Below are 26,472 nucleotides of genomic sequence, written 5' to 3'. Positions count from 1 at the left end.
GGCATTGTAGTTCCGGTTTTGTGTTATAACAAGCCGCCTGTCAGATGATGAGATCAGAGGCATTTGTTGCCAAGCCGTTAAAGAAACCGGCTGCGGAAAAAGGTCCACCTTAACACAGCGTGTTACAATAAATAACTGGGTTGGAAATCAAACTGAAATCCTCACAGCTGTCCCTTTGTAAAGACGGTACATGGACGGGCATAATGTGAAAGGCCACAAGGCGCCGAGCGTCTAATGTTGATGCTGCGAGGGATTGTGGGAGAGCATATTTCTGGTATTCTCTCGGGGTTTTTTTTCTTTCTCTCTCACTCGTTTGCCGTAGGAGAAAGGAAAGAAGCAGTCAAGATGTTATTCAGAAAACATCCAGAGAATGTCTTAATGTATTCAAAATGAAGGCCTTAAAATGTCTTGGATTCATTTAAAGAAATGTAAGTTGGCCTTAAATATGTTTGTCCTGCTATGACAAAATTTAAGACGTGATTATTTAATCTAGTGTATTGTCCTAGGCTATATTTATTTTTCTGTTAGGCAAAAGTTTAAATCGCACACTTCTGCCTCTCTAGAGTTCATTGCATTCTGTTACTTAAGGTGGTTTCGGCTTTTGGTGACTAGCTGCTAATACACCTCACTAGCTAGTGCTAACTTTGTTTTGAGGCCATCATGGTCAGTCATGCAACAGGCAATGACTGAATAAAGCATGTTAATGTAAGGAAATCTCTCATTACCATCTTAGGAAGGTTTTAAAAGTCTTAAATTGGAGTTGGTGAAACCTGCAGAAACCCTGATCTGGGTCTGATGGTCAGTCTGTCTGTGGAGAGACAGTCTGAGATTCTTCTCCTCCTGAATCAGAAAATAATTTTGGCATAAACAAAATAACATATTCTCCTATAAAACACAATAAAAGTTATAATAGTTTGATATACATTTCAGCTATCTCTAGCTACCACATTAACTTTGATTTATCTTGACTTAGCTCTTGACAGAACAACCAAATTATTTAGTATGAACAAGAAAAATAATACTTTAGCCGTCGGCTCTGAGTTACAGCCTTACAACACGCTCAGCTAAAAGGAAGGAGGAACAAATCTCTGGAACATTAATCTGTCCTATTTTCCCTCTCTTGGCGAGGCGACCGGTTTTGTTTCTTGTTAGTAGTCGGCCATGTTTCATCCAGCCCACAAGCTGCCATATGTCAACGCAGAACTCTATTTGCTTGGAGCTAGGTACTGAAAATGGACTTAATTTGCATGTGTTGTACATCTTCTATACATCTCCAGAATGTTGTTTTTAGTTTTTACTTGGAAATGAAATACCTGCATAGTAATTAAAACTAATGAATAGATTTCAGATCTGTTGCTCCTTCTCTTGGCTGGAAGCTCGTTCCCTCCTGTTCTCTGCCTGTGCTTTGCTGGAGAGATTAATTATTTCAGAGAACCCGGTGATGGTCCAGTGTAGGTGTAGCAGCTGATATTTCTGAATGGAGCTAATATTTACAGCAGAGCCAGCATATCTGCAGCAACACGAGAGCAGACAAGCTGTCTTCCAAAGGCAAGAACACATGGAGGACTTGATTGATAGCCCTCCCTCCTTTTTTCTTTTTTTTTCCCCCAACCTTTTCTCTCTCTCTGGGGGTGTATCAAAGCTCCACGGTAACAGCCACACCGTTTAACACTCGGGTCCACTTTTTGCAGTGCTGCAAAACTTAACATGAGCCGTTAGCCTCAGGCAGAGAGAAGCAAGGTGGAGGAAGGTTAAACCGAACAACAGAGTGGAGGTTTGAGCGGCTGCTAAATTTGACTTGGAAGTTTCTATTTTCTTTTTTTTCGTGGATGTTTTCCCACGGTAAATACACATATGGATCATATGTCAGGTCATGACAGTCAAGTCTTCTTATTAAAGTTTTTTTATCCCCACAGGGCTGAGCAACATTGAGTTCCAGCAGCAGGGGAAGGCCACATGCGTGAGCATCAACTGGACCCTGGGCGACGCGCAGCCGGAGGTGGTCAACACGGCGACGGGACGTCGACGGGATTCAGGGACGCCATCACGCATCTGCAAGCACGCCCTGTTCACCCGCTGGAATCGACTGTATCGAAAGGTGAGGGATCACCTTCAAGACAGCAGGCCAGCAGACGGGATGCTTCGCTTTAATTTACTCTGATGTGGACCAAAAAGCGCACATTCTGGTTTGTCTACAAACAAAGCTGGATCTGTGTTCGGTTGAAGTGAACGCTGATGCAGTTCGAATGCTTTCATGACTGCTAACCGGACTGGAGCTAACTATGGTGCAGGGTATTCTGGGTAAACACAACCACAACAACCACGAGTTGGAGAAATTGCTCATGGTCTTTTTAGCAACAACAAAATAGAAATATTACAACCGCCAAGATCTGAAACCTCCATTTTTCTTCACATTTTATGAAGAAAGAAGTTTCTTCTTCTGAGGTTTTTTGTTTTATTACTTACAATGAGAGATGATTTAATTTATAACATTTTAAAATTATCTTGTTATAAGTGAAATAATCTTCCAGTTAAACTGTTATTGTACTACTGACTTAAAACAATTCCCTATATCTTGCTAAAAAGTTACTTGTAAATTAATTCAGTTTTGTTTCAAGTGTACTATAATATTTGCACAAGAAACAAGACAAAAAATACTTTAAGATTTTGTTTCTGCAGTGAACATCCTCAAACTCCCCTCAGGACCTGCTGAAGGGCTTTGAGTTGCTCATTTTGAGTTCGACAGAACATTGAGAACTAAAGTTTAGAGGAAACTAGTTTAAAGCTGCGTCCAAAGAAACACAGAACGCACCGTGCCTTGCAGGAGGAGTCGTAGCTTTAAACTTCTCCAATGTTCAAAAAATTTCGTACCAAGTTTCCTGTTTATCCTTTCACACACATCAGCAGCAGCTCAGCTGCTGTCCTGTATGCCTCAGTTAGCACAGTGAGATGCTTGCTAAGCTAAATCTGTGGTTTCATCTGGACAAAGAAACGGATGACATGAAATGATTTCAGAAAGTACATCCACAGACTGTAGGGGTTGAATTCCTACCAGAGGCTGTTCATGTTCGGCTGGTTATGGATACATTTTTAGAGTTTTGTAACAATATTCATACTTCAGTGTACAGACTCATTCAATAAATTAGAATTTTATTGAACAGTTCCTTAATCCAGCAATCTGGATTTATTTTCTTTCAGCTGATTAAAACACAGTTTAAGATTACAATATTTTATGTTTATAACTTGCTTATATGTATGTCTTTTTTACAAACAATACTTTTTTTTACATTTTGGTAATTTGGTCTCATGGCTGCATAACATCAGACATATAATCTGTAAAAATAGAGTTCTGCGGTCTTACTGCCATCGCTCAGTCAGAAACAGCCAATCAGAGCCGGGGGGCGTGTCTTAACGCTGCCAATCACCCTCCTGATTTAATATACAAATTTACCAGAGAGGACCTTAGTATTCTCTATTTAAAATCCTTAACCATGAAAGTTTTTAACCTGTAAATTATTATTTTGTAAACATTTCAACCTGTAAATAGTCAAGTTTATTCTAATAAACTTTAATCACCATAAAAATCTGAAAGTATCCTCCAGGTTTGAATAAACTTTACCTGAAGTTAGGCTTCTGTGTCTCTACCAGCTCTGAAATGGCTCAAACAGAGTTGAATTGCTTTCTGTCCAGACTTTGACTGGGCCATTCTAGCACATTAAGCAGCTTCTGTAAGTCCAGAGCTTCTATTGCAGCTCCGGCTTTACATGTAGGATCATAATCGATCTATCATAATCAGCCTCCACCCAAGACTCAAGTCTTTTGAAGCCAGTTTTCCACTCATCCTCCCATCAAGTGATGGTGGTGGCATGATGCTGCCGTATTTCACCATGAGGATGTGAGGTAATGGTTTTCTCAGTCATCTCGTGACTTGCTTTGAACAATTACTTCTTTCTTTCCACTCTTCCATGAGGGGGACTGTTGTAGAGTTTATTAAACTAGTTGTCCTGGCAACAGATTCCCTCACCAGAACCGTGGATTCCTGCAGCTATCCATGAATCATGAATTCACATCTTCACTCTGACTCCAAGCGATTGAGGCTACTGCTAACTAACTGCTAATATATCCTTAGGAGCTAGCTAGCTATTTTTTTTTGTCTATCATTGGTAAGTGCAAATCTATTGCTAATTTATAGTCTTTTATTGTTTTCTGTTGCAATGAAACAGAAAATTGGGGGGGAGGGGGGGTTTATACATAATGGTCTTAAAAAGTCTGAAACTTGGCTTGATGAAACCTAAAGAAACTCTGTTTGGAGTACAGGATTAAAACCAGATACAGACTGAACAATATGAAGACATTTCTACTCGGAACAAAGTCCCACTGGTTTAAAAAGACTTTAGTTATCAGTTTAGTTTGATGTGAACTTGATGACCTTTTTGAAGAGGTTAAACGTTTGCGTCTCCATTCCTAATCTTGAACGTTCAAGGGCAGTTCGTCTGTTAGCTTAAACAGCCTGCAAGTAAACAAGCCGTCGGCTGAAATTCTCCAGCTTCCAGCCAGAAATCCAGAAACCCAGAAACATTAACTACTGAGACGCTTTCCAACAATCAAAAGCAACACGTGTGTATTAAATTCCAAATTACAGCCCGCGCCGTGCCGAGAAAATGTGGATTTTCCTCTCTGCTACAGATAAATTTTGTCGTCTTGGCAACATCTGCCGTCTGCGCAGCTTATCAGAATCTGGCAGCTCGGATCTTCACCCGCCCGCACTTTCATTTCCATCCCGAAACTTTATGTAACAGACACCGCCTGCGTCGGCAAATGGCGAGCCGTTAAAGCATAATGACTATGAAACCATAATTATTTGGAGGAGTTCTGGAGGAGCCTCCCCCCTGTCCCCCACCCCCTCTAAGTGCTCCCCGCACGCCGCGCATACGGGGCCACGCTAGAGCAGTCACACTAATCTCCAAAAGAAACTTTTGCTCTCCTTGTCCTCCCTCTCCCCGCTTGTCTCTCCGCCGATCTTCACCCTCCCGCGCCCCACCCGGTCCCCCGCCGCCCCCCGCGACAGTTCGAATGCACAAAAAAGCACAGAGAATGTGCAATTGCTTGTGAAATTTAAATGGGGAGATTACACAGCTGTTGAAGCCCCCCACCCCACACACACATCCACCCCCTCCTATAGCCACCCAAATGCATTTGTGCCGGCTCATTCGTTTTGTTTTGCTCGCCCCTTCCCCCCCCACCCACACCACCACCCACACACCGCCCTGATTAAACCTTCTGCACCTTTTTGTCCTGACTGTACAGAGCCCAGCATCGCATTACAACAACTGTAAGTTTTTATTTAGATTTTTATATAATGGAGCAACTTAAAGGGCCACATTATGTACAAAAACACATCATTATTGAACTTTAGGTTAAAATATGAAAGGTGTGGCATATATTTGCATGGAAAGGTGGTTGTAGAAAGTACTGACTAAGGGGAATACAGTCGATTAGACCTAGGTCTGGACTTTGACTGGGCCATTGCAACACACACGTGTGTTTGTGTGTGTGTATATATATATATATATATATATATATATATGTGTGTGTGTGTGCGTGTATAGATCTAAGCTAATCAGAGTTGTTGTCCTGCTGAAAGCCTAACGACCCCAACCAATTAACCAATGAACATGTAGACAGAATGGGAGCTCTGGGCTCAATAAGCAGTGATCTCAGTTTGTAGAACATTACGAGGTTTTCCCACAGATTGGACTCACTGGGTGGACGCTAGTCTGACCCGGTTCTCCTCGTCAGCTGCAGAGTGTAGAGCTGTTTAGGAATATCCCGGTTTCTCAGAAGAGAAATATCCTGCTTTGAACTGCTATGTTGCTGAAATGAGCTACACAAATAAACTTGATTGGTCAGTGGTCATGCTAACTAGCTGAACACTTCAGGTATCTTTACACTTACGCCTGCCTCCCATGTGCTTCTTATCTCTTTCAGCTGGGGGTCCATGTCTCCAGTTTAACAACGGACCATCAGCCCATGTACGGCGAGGCCAAGATGGCGGCGCGTCCTTACCAGATCGCGAAGCAGCAGTGGTTCAAGTCTCTGCAGGAGACGGGCCTGGGTACCTGGGTGAAGAAGCCACCAGAGCAGGAGCAGTTCCTGCTGTCCATCTGAGCAACAACGGGTGTGTGTGTGGGTGTGTGTATGACCTTTATTTTTTTAGGGTAAGATGACGCCTCCCACAGCTTCACACCAGGAAGTGCACCCTCCAAACCCAAGATTACGAACCCCTGTATGTGACCGCGGTCTCATTCTGTTTCGCGTCGCCCTTTCATCCCGTCACTGAAGCCACCAGCAGAAGGTCATGGAGGAAAACTACAGTTGAAAAGCTGGAGTTTTTTTTTTTTTTTTTTTTTCTCCTTTGAACACAAACACAAGTTTAAGCAAACACCCATCTAAATGCACCCCTCTACCTCCCCCTCCATTCCTGTCCATGGCTGTCAAGGAAAAAGGGGGTTGGGGTAACCTTGAGCAGAATGAAAGGCAGCCGCTATCTTGTCATCAGCTATTTCCGGGCCCTGAGGCTCCCGCTGAGGAGCGAAGCCACAGGGGAGAGAGAGAGAACGAGACAGGCTGAGAAAGGGGAAGGGAGGGGAAAAAAAAAAAAAGAGGGTCCACGTCCAATTACCGGCCCTGTCAGGGTGACGGGTGATGGAGACGGAGGGAGGGAGGAAAGAGAAGGACAGGGTGGTTCACCTTCTCCTCTTTTATTACTACCTCCATCCTCCTTCTCTTAATTCACCCTTTTAGCTGTCCTGTGGCCTCTTCCTCCCTCTGGGGGGAGCTAAACATGACACAGCGACAGGTTAATGCACCCCTGGAGGAGGCCAGGTGTATAAATGAGATCATTACTTCCCGACTAAGAACGGAGGAGACGGACCGGAGAGTTTCTTCTTTGTAATTTTTCACCTGCTGGTTTTTCCTTGGTCTTAACAAAAGCTCAGTAGCAACATTCATTTACTCATTTACTCACTTTTTCTTCCCCTCAGTCTGATAACAACTATTAGTGAATTTTTCCCCCCCCTTTGCTTTCAGCTCCCATCATCGTCAGATCTGAGGTCTAACACCGATAGGTCACCATCCACCCCATGTAAATTATCACCTTAATGCATTTCGTCTTTGCATATTTTGTCTGTGTATCACTGTGATGTCTTTCTATTCATTATGATCATGACTGTACTGTTCTGTCAGCGTTCTCTATAAATAATAGAGCTGAAGCACTCAGACCGCCGCAGCAGCAGGAGAGGCAGCGAGATCCGAGCAGTGACAGTGACATCTTGTGGTTTCTCTGAGTACTGCACCCTGTTTGGACCTGGTGGTTTCACTGGGACTGTGTGACAGTTGAGATGACAGTGATTTACACCAAAAACTACCTTATGTCGGGAAATGTTCACCGGTTTGACTCGCGTTTCATTATTATTTTTACCTTCATTCACTGAGATTCAAGAGAGACTTATTTTAATAAACAGTAGTTATTGTAGCAATGAAATTGGGATTTAGTAATAGGCCTATATATTTTTATAAAATTCATAGCAAGACTTGAATCTAATCTGTTTGGGCTGGACTGACCGGGTGTGGCGTGATCAGATTAAGTCACACTAACAGTAGAACCTGTATGCTCTTCAAACTCGAACAATACTTTATTGATCCCAAAGGGAAATTATAATGTATTGTGATGAAGCTGCAAAATTACAAATAATGCGTCTTACACAGTGGCATATCGCTACTTATTTCATTTTGAATTTTTTTACATTATTATGTAATGTAATAATCACAAATAATTTTCAGGTGATTTTCAGGGGTGTTACGTGAGACGCAGCAACACAAAATTATGAAATCAAAATATTACATGTTTTAACCTTTTTACAGATAAAAATGTGAAAAAGACGACATGCATTTGTTTACATCCACTTCTTATTCTAAAGCTCCTAAATCAAATCAAATTCAATAGTATGGCCTTTATGGAAGAACAGCAAGGAAAGATAATCATCATTAGCTTGTACTGCTAACAGTAATTAGCATGAACCAGAGCAGTTAGCAATCACTCTGGTTTTGACTTGAACTGACACTTGGTTAAGTGAGTTGGTGTGCAGAGTCATTCTGTCTCTGTAATGCTTAAAATATTTGTTACATTCATATTTGACTTTTTTTTTTTTTTAAAGAGTTGAACATAAGAGTGATTCTATAATTGCAGATACATTTGATGTCCAGAGTCATTATTTTTGGTCTGGTATATTAAAATATTTCAATTTTTAAATGTTTTAGTAATTTATTACTCATTTTAATGGATCATAATATTTAACAAGTAAAAACATTTAAGTAAATACATTTAAAATTGTTTTATATACCTGAAAAACTAAGACTACTTGTTGTCCGAGTTGGGTACTGTCTTTTTTATTAACCTGAAAAATGATGCAAAAACCTATGTTTTATTATTCTTTGGTGAATTTGTTTTTTCTATCTTTTTTAAACTGCCTAAATTGTCAATTTAATAACATCACATTAAATTAACTCAAAATACCCTTATAAATACCTTTATTTTCAAAAAAATGTGTGTCCGAGAATTTTTGGTAACTCTGTTGCCATATGGTTTTTTCCCTGTAAATCTGTGAAATTGCCTTCTACGGCTATATAAACTCCGTAAAATTAAGTCACTTACTTTTACTGATAAGACCTCAAACACACAGAGGTCTATGTGCCATTCTCTGGGAAATATGTTAGTCTAAAAATCACCAGGGGTTATTGTTTTCAACGTCAATCTTGTTACCAAAGTATCGTGAGAAAAATACAACAGATTTTTGATCAGAGGCAAGTTTATTTAATGGTTTTTAAACCATTGTCTCAGTGGTGTCATGTTTTTTCAGAATTTCTACTCACAAGTGGAGTTTTTAATAAAAATGTTTGAAATTGTCAATTCTGTTACCATCAACTCTGTTACCAAATAGGGTAACAGAGTTGACAGTAACAGAGTTTTCAGTTCTAAATTATTATGGTCCTGTCAATTCTGTTACTAACACCAACTCTGTTAGGTAACAGAGTTGACATGTTTATGACATACTTTCACACAAAAAAAAGGGAAAACTGTTGTCCAGAGCACCATATACATTGTTGGTTGACTTCTGCTGTGATTTAGTATTACTGACCAATTTTATTTCTAAAAGAATGATGGTTTTCAATGAGTTTTAATGAAAAACGTTTGACCCTATGAGTATCTTTTGATTTTTTAAAATGTATTTTTAAGTAAAACATCTCAATTTAAAGTATTGGGGTAGTAGGACACTTGGTGTAATGGAATAAAAATATTTTAGTCTGCTAGAATTTGTTTTTTTCACTCACTGTCTATATTGTCCGTAACAGAGTTGACATAACATACCGCAAAACATATGTTTTTTCTGAGAAAAAATTATAAAATATGTAGCTAATGTTTGGCAATTACACATTTTTATTAAAGTTTAATGCCTTTTCAATAGACTAAGAAACTTTTTAAGAAATGAAAAGTTGTTTTTTTTTGTCATTTCTTGAAGTGCCAAATGTATCTCCAATTATAGAATCACTCATAAGCTGCACTTCCTCCCCAATAAAAGCTAGAAGTTTGCAAACCTTCCTGTGATTTAAAAGTAGCTGAATTTGGCCAACTTTGAACTTGGAAAAAACAGAACCAACTGGAGAAAGATTCAGCTAAGAGCAAAAAGAAGGGGACACATATCTCCAGCCACTACTTTAATTCAGACACAAAAAACTCTACTGTGGAATGGATTTTATGCAAGTACTGTCTGTCGGATCAATATGAAAGTATAGGTACAAATCTTGTTTTTTGGGCAAATGTGACATTCATTACTATCACGCTCCCTAATGTTAGCAAACACAGAGTTTCACAAATTTATTTTTGAGATAAAACATGTTTGTCTGAAAACTGTTTGAGTGTATATATGTAAAAACAAATGTACAAATGATGATGAGAAAGGAATCTAAAAATGTCCAACTATGTAAATTGAGGTATAAGAGGAATTGCTGCTAAGGTCTGTAAATTGCACTTCAGTAACATAAAAAGTGAATGTTTGTACTGTATATGTGAATAAAACCACTAAATCTTGTAATTTTACTTTTGCCTGTCTGTTTTTTTTTATAGTATTCTTCTCCAGTATTGGTGTATTTCTACTTTGTCATGATCGCCTGTCAGTGCGATAATGTGCCGACCCTGGAGAGCAGCCGGCCATTATTACAGAGGCCTCCCACTGCTGCGTCTCCCCGGGGAAATCCACGGGAAAATGGTTATCTCAACTTGGCTCATGGCAGGTGGCGCAAAGACCAGCGGCCAAATTAGCCTGGAGGATGAAAGAGGAGCCCGGTGGAGGTACCTCGTCCCCACCTTAAGACCCTACAGCCACGGTTAGTTCTGCCCGGCACAATAAACTCCATAATTGACAATTTGAACCAGCTTTAATCTAATGGTCGAGGGCAGAGAGGAACTCCGTGCTTTGTTCTGTCGCTATGTCGTTAGCTTGTACTGCTAACAGTAGTTAGCATGCTGTCACTCGGTGCAAGTGAGATATGAAGGCATTGCGCGCCACAACGCTGACGTATGCTGGAAGGTTCCGCCATTATCCTGGAGAATGTTTTACGGTTCTCTGTCTTTTTGTCTTAACCCAGCTCCACTACAAAAGAAAAACCCTGGACAAATTAAGATTTCCATTGAAATACACAAATGAAGCATTTGTGTAGACGCTCCCTGTTGTATTTAACAGAGCTTCCATTTTTTGAAAGCAGTAAAAATGATAAACGGCTTATTTTAAGTACAAGTTTTCGCTACTTGTAACTACAACTCAGAATGTTTTAATTTCCAGATATACATAACCTTGGAAATGAACCAAGAAATGATAGTGGTGCACTAATGATTATGATGTGGGTTTGTTTTGGCACCTATAGACTGATTGTAGTAATTGTGTTTTAGATGTCAAAAGTGACAGACAGCTATCATTTGTTAGCTGATGGGCTTAAAGTGAGTTCTGGACTCTGACCCTTAAAACAGCACCTAAGGCTGGAAAATAAAATATGTTGCAATGGCTCAGTCCAAGTCCAGGCCTCAAGAGCTGCGACGGAGCCTCTGCGACCCTAATCATCCCTTAGACGTACAAATATCCTATTTTGATGTTTTAAGAGAAACCTTAAACCGAAAGAGGGCTACGCTTCCTTTGCTCTTAAAAAAAATCCTCATGAACAGACATCAGTAGTTCCAGGTTTGCAGATGAATAAAAACGTAATTTTCTGAGCGATACCAGCCTCATTGAAGTGAATCAAAAAAAGTGTGGGATGAATAAGATGAGAGACGCAGCGGTAGCAAAAGGAAATCACATCTTTTTTTTATTGGAAAGTGTCAGGGAGAACACAGCCATCACAAAGTATGCAAAGAAGATCGCATAATGAAGTTAGGCGAATATAAATTCACTCCAGTGAGCCAAAAGCCGATCCACTTTAGAAATGTAGATTTTACTCCCGCAGTCTGGCTGTAATTTAATGTAGCAATCTGAAAATCTGATTTCCTCCAGTTTGGTTATTCAGAAGCGCTGCGTTTTCTGAACTTACCGTTCCGCCTGCGGAGCAGTGGGACGCCGATACCACCGGGCACGAGTCCCCACAGCTACCCCAACGACAGACACGGACAAAGCAAACCTGTCTGAAGCACAATTACTTATTAAACAAGTGGAGGAGCCACAGACGGATGAAAGTCATACGCCTCAGTGCAGTAGTAAGGCATTTTAATTCAGGTCCAACATTTTTCAGGTTCATGCTACTTTACAATGTGATCCTGGTTCTTGTTGTTGGAGGAAACAGCAGTGACGTGTGATTCTGAACACGGGATCTACACCGGTCACATATACAGGCAGTTTTATGGAGTTTTACAGCACTGGAATAAGTTAAACATCTGAAGGAGATTTAAAAAACAAAACAAAACAAAAAAAAAACTGCATGACTTCAGTTCAGGACATTGCACATGTAACATACAGCATGTTTCAGGAATCAGGTGGAGCACAGTACCCTGACAGCGAAAGTCCAGCGTCTTTTACAGACACAGTCACCTGGTTTAACACAAACAACATCACTCTGTGAATGAGTAACATTAAGGAGCTGAGTATTGCTTCTATTTCTTTTTTGTTTTAAAGACAGATGGGTGCAACACGGTACAGAGCTGAAAACCACTGAAGCACACACACCAACCACATCGGTTCACTTTGTTTGGGCTCACGACTCAACAGCAACACAAGTTCTGAGGTGGCAAAAAGAGGAGCGAGTCCAGTTCAGGTCAGAAGTTTACATACGGCCATCGGCATGAATGTTTTGATTTTTATGCTTTTTAGCTTTTGATTCAACATCCAACTTCAGTGAGTTTTTAAAAACAAGAGTGCAGAAGTTTGAATTTACAGTATTGTTGGGAGAAAAATATTTGGTTAATGGTCACAAAGAAAGCTGCACCTGAACTACATGCATTTGTAGCAAATGATATTCTGGCATAATTCTGGTTGGATTTGTGATTTTCACAGGAAATGAAAGCAGCAGTATGCAAATTTATAGAAAATATTTTGGGTTTTTTATATTACATATAAATATATATGTATTTGCTAATTCTATCACCATACTGTAACAATATAATATGAGACAGATCATCTTAATAAATAAATAAAAAATAATAAAAAATAAAACAGAAGCTCTTATAGCCATCTGCAAATTGAACAGTTCCTGGTTGAAAACAACCAGCGCTGTCAATCAACCTCGTCTATTTGCTGCTCAGTGTGCAGCAAATACCTTACTGTTCCTGGAAAACTATTTATGTGTCACGGTAGCCATGCTAACTAGCCTTAGCATTTATGGCAGGCTATGTTGAGGGGAATTTGCTGTAGTTTAGCAGAGAGCAGTAGGGAAGGACATAAGCAGCACATACATGAGCTTGACTGACAGTGCTAAGACTCTCCTCTTGGCTCTGATTGGTTGTTTCTGACTGCCTTGTGTATTTCTGCAGCTGGCTGTAGAAATAGTCGGAGGAGGTGGATTATCCGTCTTGTGTTATACTCTCACAACATTACGAAAGTTCAAACAAATACGTAAAAAAACATTTTTAAAAATAAATCGGTACATATACTGCAGCTTTAAGCACAGATTAGGGTCGACGTGTCCATGTTTCGAGGAAGACACTGTTGAGCTGATGTTCAAGCCTTTGAGTCCACCAAATACGTTTCACCTCAACCTGCGACTTATCTGAGTGTATCTGTGGCTGCTTTCATCGTCAATGGCCACCGATATCAAACTAACATCACTGTGGACGGAGGCGCGGATGCCTGGGCCTCGTTGGGTTGTTCTTCAACATTCTGGCCGATTTCCTTCCACAAGATGGTGAAGATTTGGCTCAACTTGGATACAACCGAGTGTTCAGATCAGATGACTGGATAGAGCTGACTGATGTACAAACAAGTCAAACCTCTGTCCCTGACCTGCTTCAATGCAGTTTTTGCCAGGAAACTATCCATCTGCCAACGTAGACGACATTGAAAACTCTCTGTAAATTCAAGCTAGCACAGCCAATTGTTGTTTTTAAAAACCCTTCATCCCACTGTACTGCATGACCGTACGCAAACTTATGTGGGCCTCTAGAACAGCAACACGTTGGGTTTTCTAATGACTTTCACAGGCAGCTGGAGGATTTGTGGACTGGTTAAGTGCCGTCGTTTCTCCATTATTGCGTCGCTCTTCAACACCTCTTCATCCTGCCAGAATAAATCTTTCTCTATACATTTAAAAAATCTCCTATGTAAACGTAGAACAAGGCAAGTAACAGAAAGTGAGATCTGGAAACACGAAGGCTAACCATGAACTGAAGAGAGGAGGCGGGGATCCGGATCTCCGTCTGCTGAGCTCTCCGTTTTAAGACGTGGCAGACGTACGTCGCGATATGTTTGGTTCTGTGACAGGAAACGCTCCAGAAGGATAAAAACATCTCACAGCTCTGCCATATTTAACAAACTGCACCTCCCAGAAGGCGGCTAAGACACTGAATCTGTCACTTAATCAGGCCACAACATCTTATATACATACTCTACAGATTGTTCTCCGACTGCTTTTGAAGCAGCGTCTGCAAACCGAGGTCGTCTAGCATGCAGAAGAAGCTATTTGGCAATGACTAAAAAGAAAAACGGAAAACGGTGACATGAGTGACCGCCTGCACACACACACACACAAAACCAAACATGTAGTTCCACAGAAATGGCACGAATCACAGTCCATGCTAAATAAAAAGGGCAGGGTCTGGATGGGTCACTTCTCCTGAAGCAGGGCGGGGATGTTGATGTTCCAGCCGATGGCCTGCCGGTCGAAGCCGCAGGTGAACAAGTTGCACGCCTGGTTCTCCTCATTCCATGCTGTGCAGCACACCATTCGCCTATGACCCTGCACACATGCAGATATTTATGATGGTTTTTCTTTAAAAAAAAAAAGCAGATGTGATGCAGCAGTCATTTCTAGTACCGCTTTCGTCCTCTCCTTACCATCCGGTTGCTGCGTGGAAGTCGGGCTAGCCTCACCCCGCTCATGTCAAACAGGCGGACTTGTCGATTGTCGTGCGGCAGGGCGATGATCCTTTGGTTGGCCGAGACGCTTATCCTGAAACATCACACAAAGTTGCACTGTGAAGTAGATCTCTTTGGAAAAAACGGTTCAACGGTATGTCAATTTATGAAAGATGTTTTATTCCAAGGGTCACAATTTCTCATCCGAGCCGACAAAATAAAAACGAGTGAGAAACCTTACATTGCAGGGACAAAATAAAAAGGGATGAAAAGTTGGAAAACGGATTACAATTCATGATGTTTTCAGCTTTTAGTCTCCATTTAAAGGAACTCAGTGTTTCAGCAGTTTTGCAGCGTTTTTAGGTTGTGCTCAGACTGGAGGAGCGTTATAAACTCAATGCTGACAGCTGACTGCTGCAATTGGATTGAAACGGATCTAATAAAAATACAACTTTGAACACAAAATGAAATTTGACTTCTCATTTCTTTAAACGAAATCTGCAGATCTGAAAACTGGAAAATATTTTCATTTTTTTTTACGATCTATCCCTACCCCCACCAAAAAAATAACTACAGCAGATGTAAATATTAATATCAAACTTCATGCTACACAGATGTAATGCATTAATAATCTGCGATTCTCCCCTAAGAAACACACTGCTGGGTCCGGTCCTGGATTACACGCTTTCAGCACGACAATTTTTAAAATCGACGCCTTTCACCCACCTGTTGACAGCTGAGTCGGTACGGATGGTTGCTATGGGCGATCGCATGTTCTTCAGGTCCCACACCTTCACGGTGCGGTCGTCGCTTCCAGAGACGACGTTGTCCCCCACGGTGAAGACGGCGGACGTCACGGTGCTGCAGAAACAGGACAGAGCGGGACGGTCAGACAGGAAGAGGAAACAATCACTTATGAAGCAGTTTCTGCAAAACGCAGCGAAAACCTCGCTTTAGACCTCAGGTCTTGAAGAGAGGGTGGATCTCTCACTTGTCAGAATCCGACGGTTATATATATTTAAAAAAAAATTCACAAAAGGTGTTTGGGATGTAACAAAGCTATTTTATTGTAATATAATCAAATCAAAATATAAGTTCCTTTAAATCCTGATCTACTTGAGGGAGAGGGAATAAAGCAAAAAATAAATTAAAAAAGCTACAAATACCTTTCTTTTACAGGTAATGTTGGGGTGAGAGGCAGAGTACTCCCCTTTTCCTTATTATTTAAAAGTAGGACATTTCTTAGAATAGCAAAAAAAACAAAAAACAACAAAACTATTATTCATTACCAGCAACACAAAATCTCCTTACAGCATTTAGCTCACATGGTTTTTCGTTCTCTTAGGCCTCAACATTTTCTTCTTCTTGATACGATGAGCATGAAACTACTGAATCCATTTCTATAACAAACTGAATGCAAATAAGCTTCAGAACTCGACTATCAGATCCATTATTCGTCAAGACTGAATTCTCTTAATCCCTTATTCATTCTAAAGGGAAAATTAAATGTTGTCATAACTCATGTTGTCCAATTATCCTCAAAGAGCCGCAGCGCCTGGTCATGCTGTGGGTGTGAAGGATCTCCAGTCGGTCCTGTTACACGTAACTGTCCGAACTGAGAGAGCAGAAACCAGAGGGAATGTTTGTCCAAACGCGCAACGTGAACCCGAAAAATTAGAAACAAAAGTCTAAAACAAAAAGAAGAAATCAGACCTACAACAACTTGCTTATTCTTACACGCTCGTAATTTTATTCACTATTAGAAACGTTCAGTTTTTCCCTTTTGTTCCCGTCCATTCATGGAGCGAAACATACAAAAAATAAAATAAAATAAAAAGAAGGAAATAATTATAGTAAACAGTGTTCCATCACACCTCTCCTTCTTTCCAGCTTCTACATCTAGTCTGTCCTGTTTAAATGGACCACCCCCTTAATTCAAATTGACATGCCATTACAGGCTAATTAGGCACCCAAACCTGGCCCCATTAAAGGCTGGGGCTCAAGGAAAGTGCTGCGCCGATACTGGCACCTCCTGACTTTGAAGGGTACAGCCCAGCTGGGAATACAAGCGGCGTGGAGGGGATGATGGGAGGTGAGCACGCAGCGTAATCAGACAAGGTAATTGATTATAAGGTTGATTAAGGTTAAAGGGTTTCTCACGACGACATTGAGGAAGGAAAAGGGGGGGAAGAAGGAGTTTGGTGGTACTTAACGCTCGGCTGGTCTCTGACAGCCAAGGTCAAGAGACTGAAAGACCCGAGGGAAAAAAAATGATTACAAATGTAAAAGCATCTCACCGACATTAGTGGAGAAAAAGTGAGATTTTTTTTTAAATATTAATGAGTGTATATACAAAAAAATGATGCAATCCTGTCATGACAGAATTTTTAAATTGAATCAAGGCTGAGTGCATTTCACTGCTGGGAGTCCATTATGATTTTTATTTGAGTTAATTGCTGCGTCTAATTACTTAATTGCAGTAACTGTATTTTAATCAAAACCTATACACTGACAAATTAAACATTATTTTCCATTTTAAAAGAAACTTTTTTTGCTGCTAAATTGTTGAATAAATAGACAAATATACAAAGTTGTTTATGTTATCAGTCTGTTGCTCCCAGAGGGCCAAAACAAGCATCTTTGTCGTCCATTGTTGTCATCAGCAGATGTCACTCGTGTGCCAGATTTATGGGCATACCAGAAACGAGCAAATGCAAAGTTCCAGTTGGAACCTTTGTTTGTTTTTGATTGTGTTAAAAAAAAGGTAAAAAAATATATAATTAATTAATCAAAATGAATGCGTTAAAAGTCACTGCCCAAATAGATTTAATTGGGATTCTATGCAATAGATGAAGAGAAAGTCTTGGATAAGTGAAGAAGAACAACCCGCAGCATGACGCTGTCATCACCATGTTTCAATGTAAATGTAGTTTACTCAGGCTGATGTGTGGTGATGGGTTGTTTTGCCACACATTGCTTTTTGTGTTTAGACATGCAAACAGTTACTTCTCTCATAGATCATCTTAGTCTGGTCAGTTTGGGTTGCTTAAACTGTTTGTTTGCCAACTCACTGACAAAATTTAATTAGAAATTAGATATTTTTTCCTTATGGCAATTTAAAGTTTTTGAGAAGTTGACAATCACCAATTCACTAGAAACCAGAGCTTTTAATTCCTCAGGATGAACGGAGGGTTTTTATCTACTTTGATGTTGAATCATATGGATCTTAAACTGTTGGTATTTAAAGATAAAAGCTACAGATGTAAATGAAACCAGTCAGATGGAGACTAAGTGCTTTTGCAGCTTTGTGTTAATTCTCCAGCGCTGCAGCAAAGCTGACAGTCCCTGAAGTGCTGGAGTATTCCTCAGGAGAGACGAGATATCAGATCTGCATCTAACACACACACGTGCGCGCGCACACACTCTGTGGAGCGCAATCAGAATGTCTGAGGAAGCCGTCAACGGGAGGGGAGACAAACCCGACATGGCATCCCGTTTGTAGAGCAAGTGCGCTGTCGTTTCTCGTTTGCTCTCGGCCGTTTTGTTAGCTTGCACGCCGTTGTCATTACACTGCAATTATGGCGGGGCGGTGGGACGGAGGGTGGATGCTGCACTTTTAGCCGCCGCGCTCCGCTGTCAGCCAGCGTTAGCCGTAATTGCCGGTGAAGGCGGTGGAAACGGGAGGCTTTCACCCCCCCNCACAGAAATGGCACGAATCACAGTCCATGCTAAATAAAAAGGGCAGGGTCTGGATGGGTCACTTCTCCTGAAGCAGGGCGGGGATGTTGATGTTCCAGCCGATGGCCTGCCGGTCGAAGCCGCAGGTGAACAAGTTGCACGCCTGGTTCTCCTCATTCCATGCTGTGCAGCACACCATTCGCCTATGACCCTGCACACATGCAGATATTTATGATGGTTTTTCTTTAAAAAAAAAAAGCAGATGTGATGCAGCAGTCATTTCTAGTACCGCTTTCGTCCTCTCCTTACCATCCGGTTGCTGCGTGGAAGTCGGGCTAGCCTCACCCCGCTCATGTCAAACAGGCGGACTTGTCGATTGTCGTGCGGCAGGGCGATGATCCTTTGGTTGGCCGAGACGCTTATCCTGAAACATCACACAAAGTTGCACTGTGAAGTAGATCTCTTTGGAAAAAACGGTTCAACGGTATGTCAATTTATGAAAGATGTTTTATTCCAAGGGTCACAATTTCTCATCCGAGCCGACAAAATAAAAACGAGTGAGAAACCTTACATTGCAGGGACAAAATAAAAAGGGATGAAAAGTTGGAAAACGGATTACAATTCATGATGTTTTCAGCTTTTAGTCTCCATTTAAAGGAACTCAGTGTTTCAGCAGTTTTGCAGCGTTTTTAGGTTGTGCTCAGACTGGAGGAGCGTTATAAACTCAATGCTGACAGCTGACTGCTGCAATTGGATTGAAACGGATCTAATAAAAATACAACTTTGAACACAAAATGAAATTTGACTTCTCATTTCTTTAAACGAAATCTGCAGATCTGAAAACTGGAAAATATTTTCATTTTTTTTTACGATCTATCCCTACCCCCACCAAAAAAATAACTACAGCAGATGTAAATATTAATATCAAACTTCATGCTACACAGATGTAATGCATTAATAATCTGCGATTCTCCCCTAAGAAACACACTGCTGGGTCCGGTCCTGGATTACACGCTTTCAGCACGACAATTTTTAAAATCGACGCCTTTCACCCACCTGTTGACAGCTGAGTCGGTACGGATGGTTGCTATGGGCGATCGCATGTTCTTCAGGTCCCACACCTTCACGGTGCGGTCGTCGCTTCCAGAGACGACGTTGTCCCCCACGGTGAAGACGGCGGACGTCACGGTGCTGCAGAAACAGGACAGAGCGGGACGGTCAGACAGGAAGAGGAAACAATCACTTATGAAGCAGTTTCTGCAAAACGCAGCGAAAACCTCGCTTTAGACCTCAGGTCTTGAAGAGAGGGTGGATCTCTCACTTGTCAGAATCCGACGGTTATATATATTTAAAAAAAAATTCACAAAAGGTGTTTGGGATGTAACAAAGCTATTTTATTGTAATATAATCAAATCAAAATATAAGTTCCTTTAAATCCTGATCTACTTGAGGGAGAGGGAATAAAGCAAAAAATAAATTAAAAAAGCTACAAATACCTTTCTTTTACAGGTAATGTTGGGGTGAGAGGCAGAGTACTCCCCTTTTCCTTATTATTTAAAAGTAGGACATTTCTTAGAATAGCAAAAAAAACAAAAAACAACAAAACTATTATTCATTACCAGCAACACAAAATCTCCTTACAGCATTTAGCTCACATGGTTTTTCGTTCTCTTAGGCCTCAACATTTTCTTCTTCTTGATACGATGAGCATGAAACTACTGAATCCATTTCTATAACAAACTGAATGCAAATAAGCTTCAGAACTCGACTATCAGATCCATTATTCGTCAAGACTGAATTCTCTTAATCCCTTATTCATTCTAAAGGGAAAATTAAATGTTGTCATAACTCATGTTGTCCAATTATCCTCAAAGAGCCGCAGCGCCTGGTCATGCTGTGGGTGTGAAGGATCTCCAGTCGGTCCTGTTACACGTAACTGTCCGAACTGAGAGAGCAGAAACCAGAGGGAATGTTTGTCCAAACGCGCAACGTGAACCCGAAAAATTAGAAACAAAAGTCTAAAACAAAAAGAAGAAATCAGACCTACAACAACTTGCTTATTCTTACACGCTCGTAATTTTATTCACTATTAGAAACGTTCAGTTTTTCCCTTTTGTTCCCGTCCATTCATGGAGCGAAACATACAAAAAATAAAATAAAATAAAAAGAAGGAAATAATTATAGTAAACAGTGTTCCATCACACCTCTCCTTCTTTCCAGCTTCTACATCTAGTCTGTCCTGTTTAAATGGACCACCCCCTTAATTCAAATTGACATGCCATTACAGGCTAATTAGGCACCCAAACCTGGCCCCATTAAAGGCTGGGGCTCAAGGAAAGTGCTGCGCCGATACTGGCACCTCCTGACTTTGAAGGGTACAGCCCAGCTGGGAATACAAGCGGCGTGGAGGGGATGATGGGAGGTGAGCACGCAGCGTAATCAGACAAGGTAATTGATTATAAGGTTGATTAAGGTTAAAGGGTTTCTCACGACGACATTGAGGAAGGAAAAGGGGGGGAAGAAGGAGTTTGGTGGTACTTAACGCTCGGCTGGTCTCTGACAGCCAAGGTCAAGAGACTGAAAGACCCGAGGGAAAAAAAATGATTACAAATGTAAAAGCATCTCACCGACATTAGTGGAGAAAAAGTGAGATTTTTTTTTAAATATTAATGAGTGTATATACAAAAAAATGATGCAATCCTGTCATGACAGAATTTTTAAATTGAATCAAGGCTGAGTGCATTTCACTGCTGGGAGTCCATTATGATTTTTATTTGAGTTAATTGCTGCGTCTAATTACTTAATTGCAGTAACTGTATTTTAATCAAAACCTATACACTGACAAATTAAACATTATTTTCCATTTTAAAAGAAACTTTTTTTGCTGCTAAATTGTTGAATAAATAGACAAATATACAAAGTTGTTTATGTTATCAGTCTGTTGCTCCCAGAGGGCCAAAACAAGCATCTTTGTCGTCCATTGTTGTCATCAGCAGATGTCACTCGTGTGCCAGATTTATGGGCATACCAGAAACGAGCAAATGCAAAGTTCCAGTTGGAACCTTTGTTTGTTTTTGATTGTGTTAAAAAAAAGGTAAAAAAATATATAATTAATTAATCAAAATGAATGCGTTAAAAGTCACTGCCCAAATAGATTTAATTGGGATTCTATGCAATAGATGAAGAGAAAGTCTTGGATAAGTGAAGAAGAACAACCCGCAGCATGACGCTGTCATCACCATGTTTCAATGTAAATGTAGTTTACTCAGGCTGATGTGTGGTGATGGGTTGTTTTGCCACACATTGCTTTTTGTGTTTAGACATGCAAACAGTTACTTCTCTCATAGATCATCTTAGTCTGGTCAGTTTGGGTTGCTTAAACTGTTTGTTTGCCAACTCACTGACAAAATTTAATTAGAAATTAGATATTTTTTCCTTATGGCAATTTAAAGTTTTTGAGAAGTTGACAATCACCAATTCACTAGAAACCAGAGCTTTTAATTCCTCAGGATGAACGGAGGGTTTTTATCTACTTTGATGTTGAATCATATGGATCTTAAACTGTTGGTATTTAAAGATAAAAGCTACAGATGTAAATGAAACCAGTCAGATGGAGACTAAGTGCTTTTGCAGCTTTGTGTTAATTCTCCAGCGCTGCAGCAAAGCTGACAGTCCCTGAAGTGCTGGAGTATTCCTCAGGAGAGACGAGATATCAGATCTGCATCTAACACACACACGTGCGCGCGCACACACTCTGTGGAGCGCAATCAGAATGTCTGAGGAAGCCGTCAACGGGAGGGGAGACAAACCCGACATGGCATCCCGTTTGTAGAGCAAGTGCGCTGTCGTTTCTCGTTTGCTCTCGGCCGTTTTGTTAGCTTGCACGCCGTTGTCATTACACTGCAATTATGGCGGGGCGGTGGGACGGAGGGTGGATGCTGCACTTTTAGCCGCCGCGCTCCGCTGTCAGCCAGCGTTAGCCGTAATTGCCGGTGAAGGCGGTGGAAACGGGAGGCTTTCACCCCCCCTCCCCCCCCTCCTTCCTCCGGCTCTCAGCCTGCACTGCCTCTATTAAACCATTCTCATTTATGTCTGCGACTGCAGCTTTTCACAGGAATGATGGCGTGTTTATGTCAGTCATGTTGCCACATTATGCCACAAGGAAGATCCCAGGAAACGAGAGAGAGACGGCAGTGGATGTAGCTCGCTGCGGACATGTAGCGACAAACTGGTTCAGGAAGTGACCCTTTAGGACCCAAAGAGTGGATCCAATCTGTTCTCAATCTAAAATATCAACTTTATTTAAGAATTTCTACCTGATTGGGGAAAAGAAACAGAAATTCATCAGCATCTTCAATGGAAAATGCTAAATCTGATGCATTCAAACATTTTATTACAGAATATTTCAGACTACTTAAAAAAAATATAATAAAGGGACACGATTGAAGTTTTTGTGCTTTCACTGATGTTTGGAACTCAAGATGAGCCATCTGGTCCTCATCCAAACGTAAAGTGGAGATTTTATAAACTGCTTCTTCTTCCCCGAGCTACTTCATGTATTTTTAGTTTAAATATAAGAAGGATTAAAAAGACTACAAGCCATGATGATTATAGCCTCCAGATCATTAAACTCCACAATGTCTCAAAATTCAAATGTTAAATCAATTATTCAGATGACTAATGTCGCTTTCTGCTGATTTTTTATTTAACCATTTATGCCTTTTTTAACACAGTATTAGAAATACATTAAAAGATGCAAACAATTAAATTCAGTTTTTAACAAGAAAAACAAACATTTCATCATCTAAATTGCAGTAATTCTCCTTTTTACTCCTCTCTTTTTACTGGCATCTTTTTCAAATATCAGTACACATAATAAACTCTAATAGACCTGTTGCAGAGGTCTACAGAGACTAAATAATTCACCTTATTTGTTGTTTCTATTGTTTTAATTTTTTTGGACATTTAAAATGTCTTCCAGTTTCATTGTTAAATGTTTGTTAGAATTGATAGTTTATTAATCTTAAAGAATATGTTCTAGTATAATTATGCTATTAGCATATTACTTGAAAATGGTGTCAAAACAACACTATTGTTTATCGCAATAACTTCTGAGACAATTTATCATCCAGCAAATTTGTTATGACAGGCCTCTTCATTAAGCCTACAGATCAGCTTACAGTATTCAGACAATTCCTGCAATTAGCAGCAGTAAAATAAAGCCTCGACCTGCTCAAAGTTAGCAGTTGAATAATACAGTAGAGTTAATTCAAGCACATGAATATTTAACAAGCAGCAGATGAATGATTTTTGTTGTTTATAAAACAGAAATCTGTGTCATATTTACATGTTTTGGAGGGTTTGGTGCTTTGAACACATCAGGAAGGGCGAGAGGCAAAAGAGGCCTCATGGGAAGGACATAAGGACGGAGGAGAGGAGGCGGGGATGTTAACTGTGAAACACTGGAGTCTAATCTCATTACTGCAATTGTCTATGGGAGGGAATTAGTCTGGGATCTGCAGGAATTATTCATGTTGGGATTGTACGTAATGAGCTCGACATAATCCCTCGCCTGCAATCAAAAGCTGCCAGAGAGCAGCAGCCAGCGGACGCGTGTAGACATGCGCATAAACACACACACACACACACACACACACACACACAACCCCTCCTCTTACGGCTTTTAAAGAGCAGCGCGGCTAAAAGCCACAGACGAGCCTGACAGCCGTCACTTTGAAACGGGCGGCTGCAATTGAGTGTTAACAGCAAGCGAAGAGCCAAATTACACAGAGTGGGGGGATTAACGCTGAAACGGACAGATAAATGAACAGGAGAGCGGGGGAGAAAGAGAGGTAGCGATAGGAAACAGAGACGCAAACTGTCGGAGTGAAGAGAAGTGCTCAGTAATGAATGAAAGGCAAGTGGAGGATTTGGCTTAGAGCAATAAGGTCTGCAGATTAATGGTGAAGGAAAGAGGAAGAAGGGAACTGGAGGGGAATAGAAGAGCTGGAGGATGAGACAGCACCACCTAGTGGACATTTGGCTGCAAATCAGCCGCAACCAAGGTTCAAAGTTTGGTAACACTTTATACTCAATCACATAATACTGTCATAAACTTAATACAACACCTGTTATGAACATGAAGGTGTCTTTATGAATGGTTATGGCTGCTGTCATTAAGTGTTATTTGGTAATTAATGACACTTTGAATGCAAAGTTGGCAATTTAACGGACTTTTTATGCACATTTTAGCACAACTTTACATTCAAAGTGTCATTATTTACCGAATGACACTTCATAACAGTCAAACATTCATGAAGACTAATACATGTTCATAATAGTCATTATGTCATGTTTATGACAGTGTCACGTCAGTCTTGTGCACATCCCTTCTAATAAAGTGTTACTGAACGTTTGGGCTGCAGGCAAATGGATGTGTGAATGAAATCGGAGGACAGACTCTCAAACCCTGAAGCCACAATAAAAAAAAAAACAACAACAACAAAAAAACCCCCAAGAAGATCCAATCTGTGAGAAAGGAACAGAGGAAAAAACCCGATGTGGACTCACTCTGTGTGTCCCTGGAAGACGTTGACAGAGTGGATGGACGGGTCCCTGAAGTCCCACAGTCTAAAGGTGGTGTCCCTGGATGAGGTGACCACCAGGCGCTGGGTGGGGTGGGTGCAGCAGTGGGTCAGCTCCTGGTCATGGCCTGCACAAACACAAACATTGGTAACATTACAAACACACACTTCAAAACCTTCATCAAGATGTGAATGATTATAGATCAACAAATTTTTTTTTTACATTTTCAGAATCTGAAATCTGTTTCTCTCATTTGTTTTCAGCCCTGTTGACTAATCATTTCCATTTCCATCATTTGTAACCCGCTTGCTCCTTTATGCTGCACTGCAAAAACACAAAATCTACTACTTTGTAAAATCAATATTAAGGATTTACTGACTTAAAACAACCTTCTGAGTCTTACTGAAAAGTTACTTGTAAATTAGTTTTGTTTTATTCCAAGTATTCTAAGAGATTTGCACTACAAAAATGGACCATATAACACTTGATAAGATTTTGTGTCTGTGCAGCGAACCACCTTACCACCCTGTTTCACTGATGACAGAAATGTTTCAAATTTAGGCTGAAAAGTTCAAATTTGAACTTTTTTCACATCCTTGAACAAAAGCTAAAGAGGCCACAAACAGAACGTTTTGTCCTCCGTCCAACTGAATCGTCCACTTACGACCAAGTGTCCGTACAGAATATATCCACTAAAACATTTTCCCTCTGCTGTACAATGATCCAAACCACCAGCAAGTTCATACCGGTCAGAGTGTGAACCAGTTCGGACGTCTCCACCTCGTACAGGTTGGCGGCGCGGTCCCACGAAGCCGTCACCACCTGCCTGCCTCCCACCAGCCAGTCGGCTGCGATCACCACGCCCTGGTGGCTCTTCAGGGTTGCTGTGGCAACGCGGACCGTGGGGACCTCAGAGGGGCCGTCTCCGTCCACCTCGCCCTCTTCTCTGTCGGATGAGTCCTGGTCGTCGTCGCACGGAGCCTGCAGAAGGACAAGATATGGTTGAAAGTAGATGTGTGCACACAGTGAACAGACTAAACCTTCCTGGTTTTTGGTCAGTTATTGTCAAAAACTATTTCTGGGATAAAAGACAGAATAATGAGATGTTTTTTTCACAGATTTTTAAATTATTGTTTTTAGAGATGTGCCGATCAGATTTTTTCCTGCAGATTCCGATTCCGATCATCCATGAGGAAAAAGGAACCATGAATTCACCTTAACTTAGACAAAAACTTGTTTTTGATCACTTTTTCCAAGAAAAAAACAAAACAGGCATTGTGCAAATTGTCCTGCTATCGGTAGGGTTGCCACCCGTCCCTTAAAATACGGAACCATCCCGTATTTGGCTGTTAAATGTTGTGTCCTGTACTGAACAGATACGGGATGCGATTTGTTCCGTATTCTACAAATGTGTATGTCTAAAAATAAGGAAGTGGTCCCTGAGTACTTTATATAGTAGGCTGCCCCAGTCATTGTTTCACTCACGGTGTTGGTGTTGCGATATTGTGCCCAACTGCTTTCTGGGTAACACAGACCAACCGACACGCTTCCGCCGCAGTCTCTTCTCTTCTGAGAACTGTAGTTCAGTTCAGTACAGTAG

General features: G+C 40.8%; 3 protein-coding genes across 3 annotated transcripts in view; 1 reads left to right on the top strand and 2 right to left on the bottom strand.

The window, feature by feature from the left end:
* adarb2 (adenosine deaminase RNA specific B2 (inactive)) overlaps positions 1 to 10,156 on the top strand; it is a 72,532-nt gene extending 62,376 nt beyond the window's left edge. The window contains exons 8-10 of the mRNA XM_015045953.1: positions 1,917 to 2,098; positions 5,989 to 8,230; positions 9,616 to 10,156. Coding sequence (XP_014901439.1) covers positions 1,917 to 2,098; positions 5,989 to 6,168 — 362 coding nt within the window. The 3' untranslated portion in view covers positions 6,169 to 8,230; positions 9,616 to 10,156. The remainder of the gene's footprint in view (positions 1 to 1,916; positions 2,099 to 5,988; positions 8,231 to 9,615) is intronic.
* Positions 10,157 to 13,169: 3,013 nt separating this feature from the next.
* Positions 13,170 to 15,925, bottom strand: LOC106955660 (WD repeat-containing protein 37-like). The gene is made up of 4 exons (XM_015045955.1): positions 15,921 to 15,925; positions 15,336 to 15,536; positions 14,589 to 14,703; positions 13,170 to 14,490 (listed from the first exon to the last, which is right to left on the bottom strand). The coding sequence occupies exons 1-4, from the start codon at positions 15,923 to 15,925 to the stop codon at positions 14,359 to 14,361; spliced, it is 453 nt and encodes a 150-aa protein (XP_014901441.1). The 3' UTR covers positions 13,170 to 14,358.
* The window catches only part of LOC106955656 (WD repeat-containing protein 37-like), a 35,324-nt gene continuing 22,021 nt past the window's right edge, over positions 13,170 to 26,472 (bottom strand). The window contains exons 11-16 of the mRNA XM_015045950.1: positions 25,619 to 25,853; positions 24,858 to 24,999; positions 19,344 to 19,478; positions 18,597 to 18,711; positions 18,309 to 18,498; positions 13,170 to 14,302 (exon numbers count right to left, since the gene is read on the bottom strand). Coding sequence (XP_014901436.1) covers positions 18,367 to 18,498; positions 18,597 to 18,711; positions 19,344 to 19,478; positions 24,858 to 24,999; positions 25,619 to 25,853 — 759 coding nt within the window. The 3' untranslated portion in view covers positions 13,170 to 14,302; positions 18,309 to 18,366. The remainder of the gene's footprint in view (positions 14,303 to 18,308; positions 18,499 to 18,596; positions 18,712 to 19,343; positions 19,479 to 24,857; positions 25,000 to 25,618; positions 25,854 to 26,472) is intronic.

This window comes from Poecilia latipinna, unplaced genomic scaffold (genome assembly GCF_001443285.1).
Source record: "Poecilia latipinna isolate Pla-1442-1.1 unplaced genomic scaffold, P_latipinna-1.0 Scaffold756, whole genome shotgun sequence".
NCBI lineage: Eukaryota > Metazoa > Chordata > Actinopteri > Cyprinodontiformes > Poeciliidae > Poecilia > Poecilia latipinna.
Note: the sequence above shows the minus strand (reverse complement) of the source record. Positions and strands in the feature narration are given on the sequence as shown.

Coding starts and splice junctions, on each gene's coding strand:
- LOC106955660 (XM_015045955.1), bottom strand. Junction 14,704..15,335: donor ACCGACTCAGCTGTCAACAG/GTGGGTGAAAGG, acceptor GTGATGTTTCAG/GATAAGCGTCTCGGCCAACC. Junction 14,491..14,588: donor TTCCACGCAGCAACCGGATG/GTAAGGAGAGGA, acceptor GCATGTGTGCAG/GGTCATAGGCGAATGGTGTG.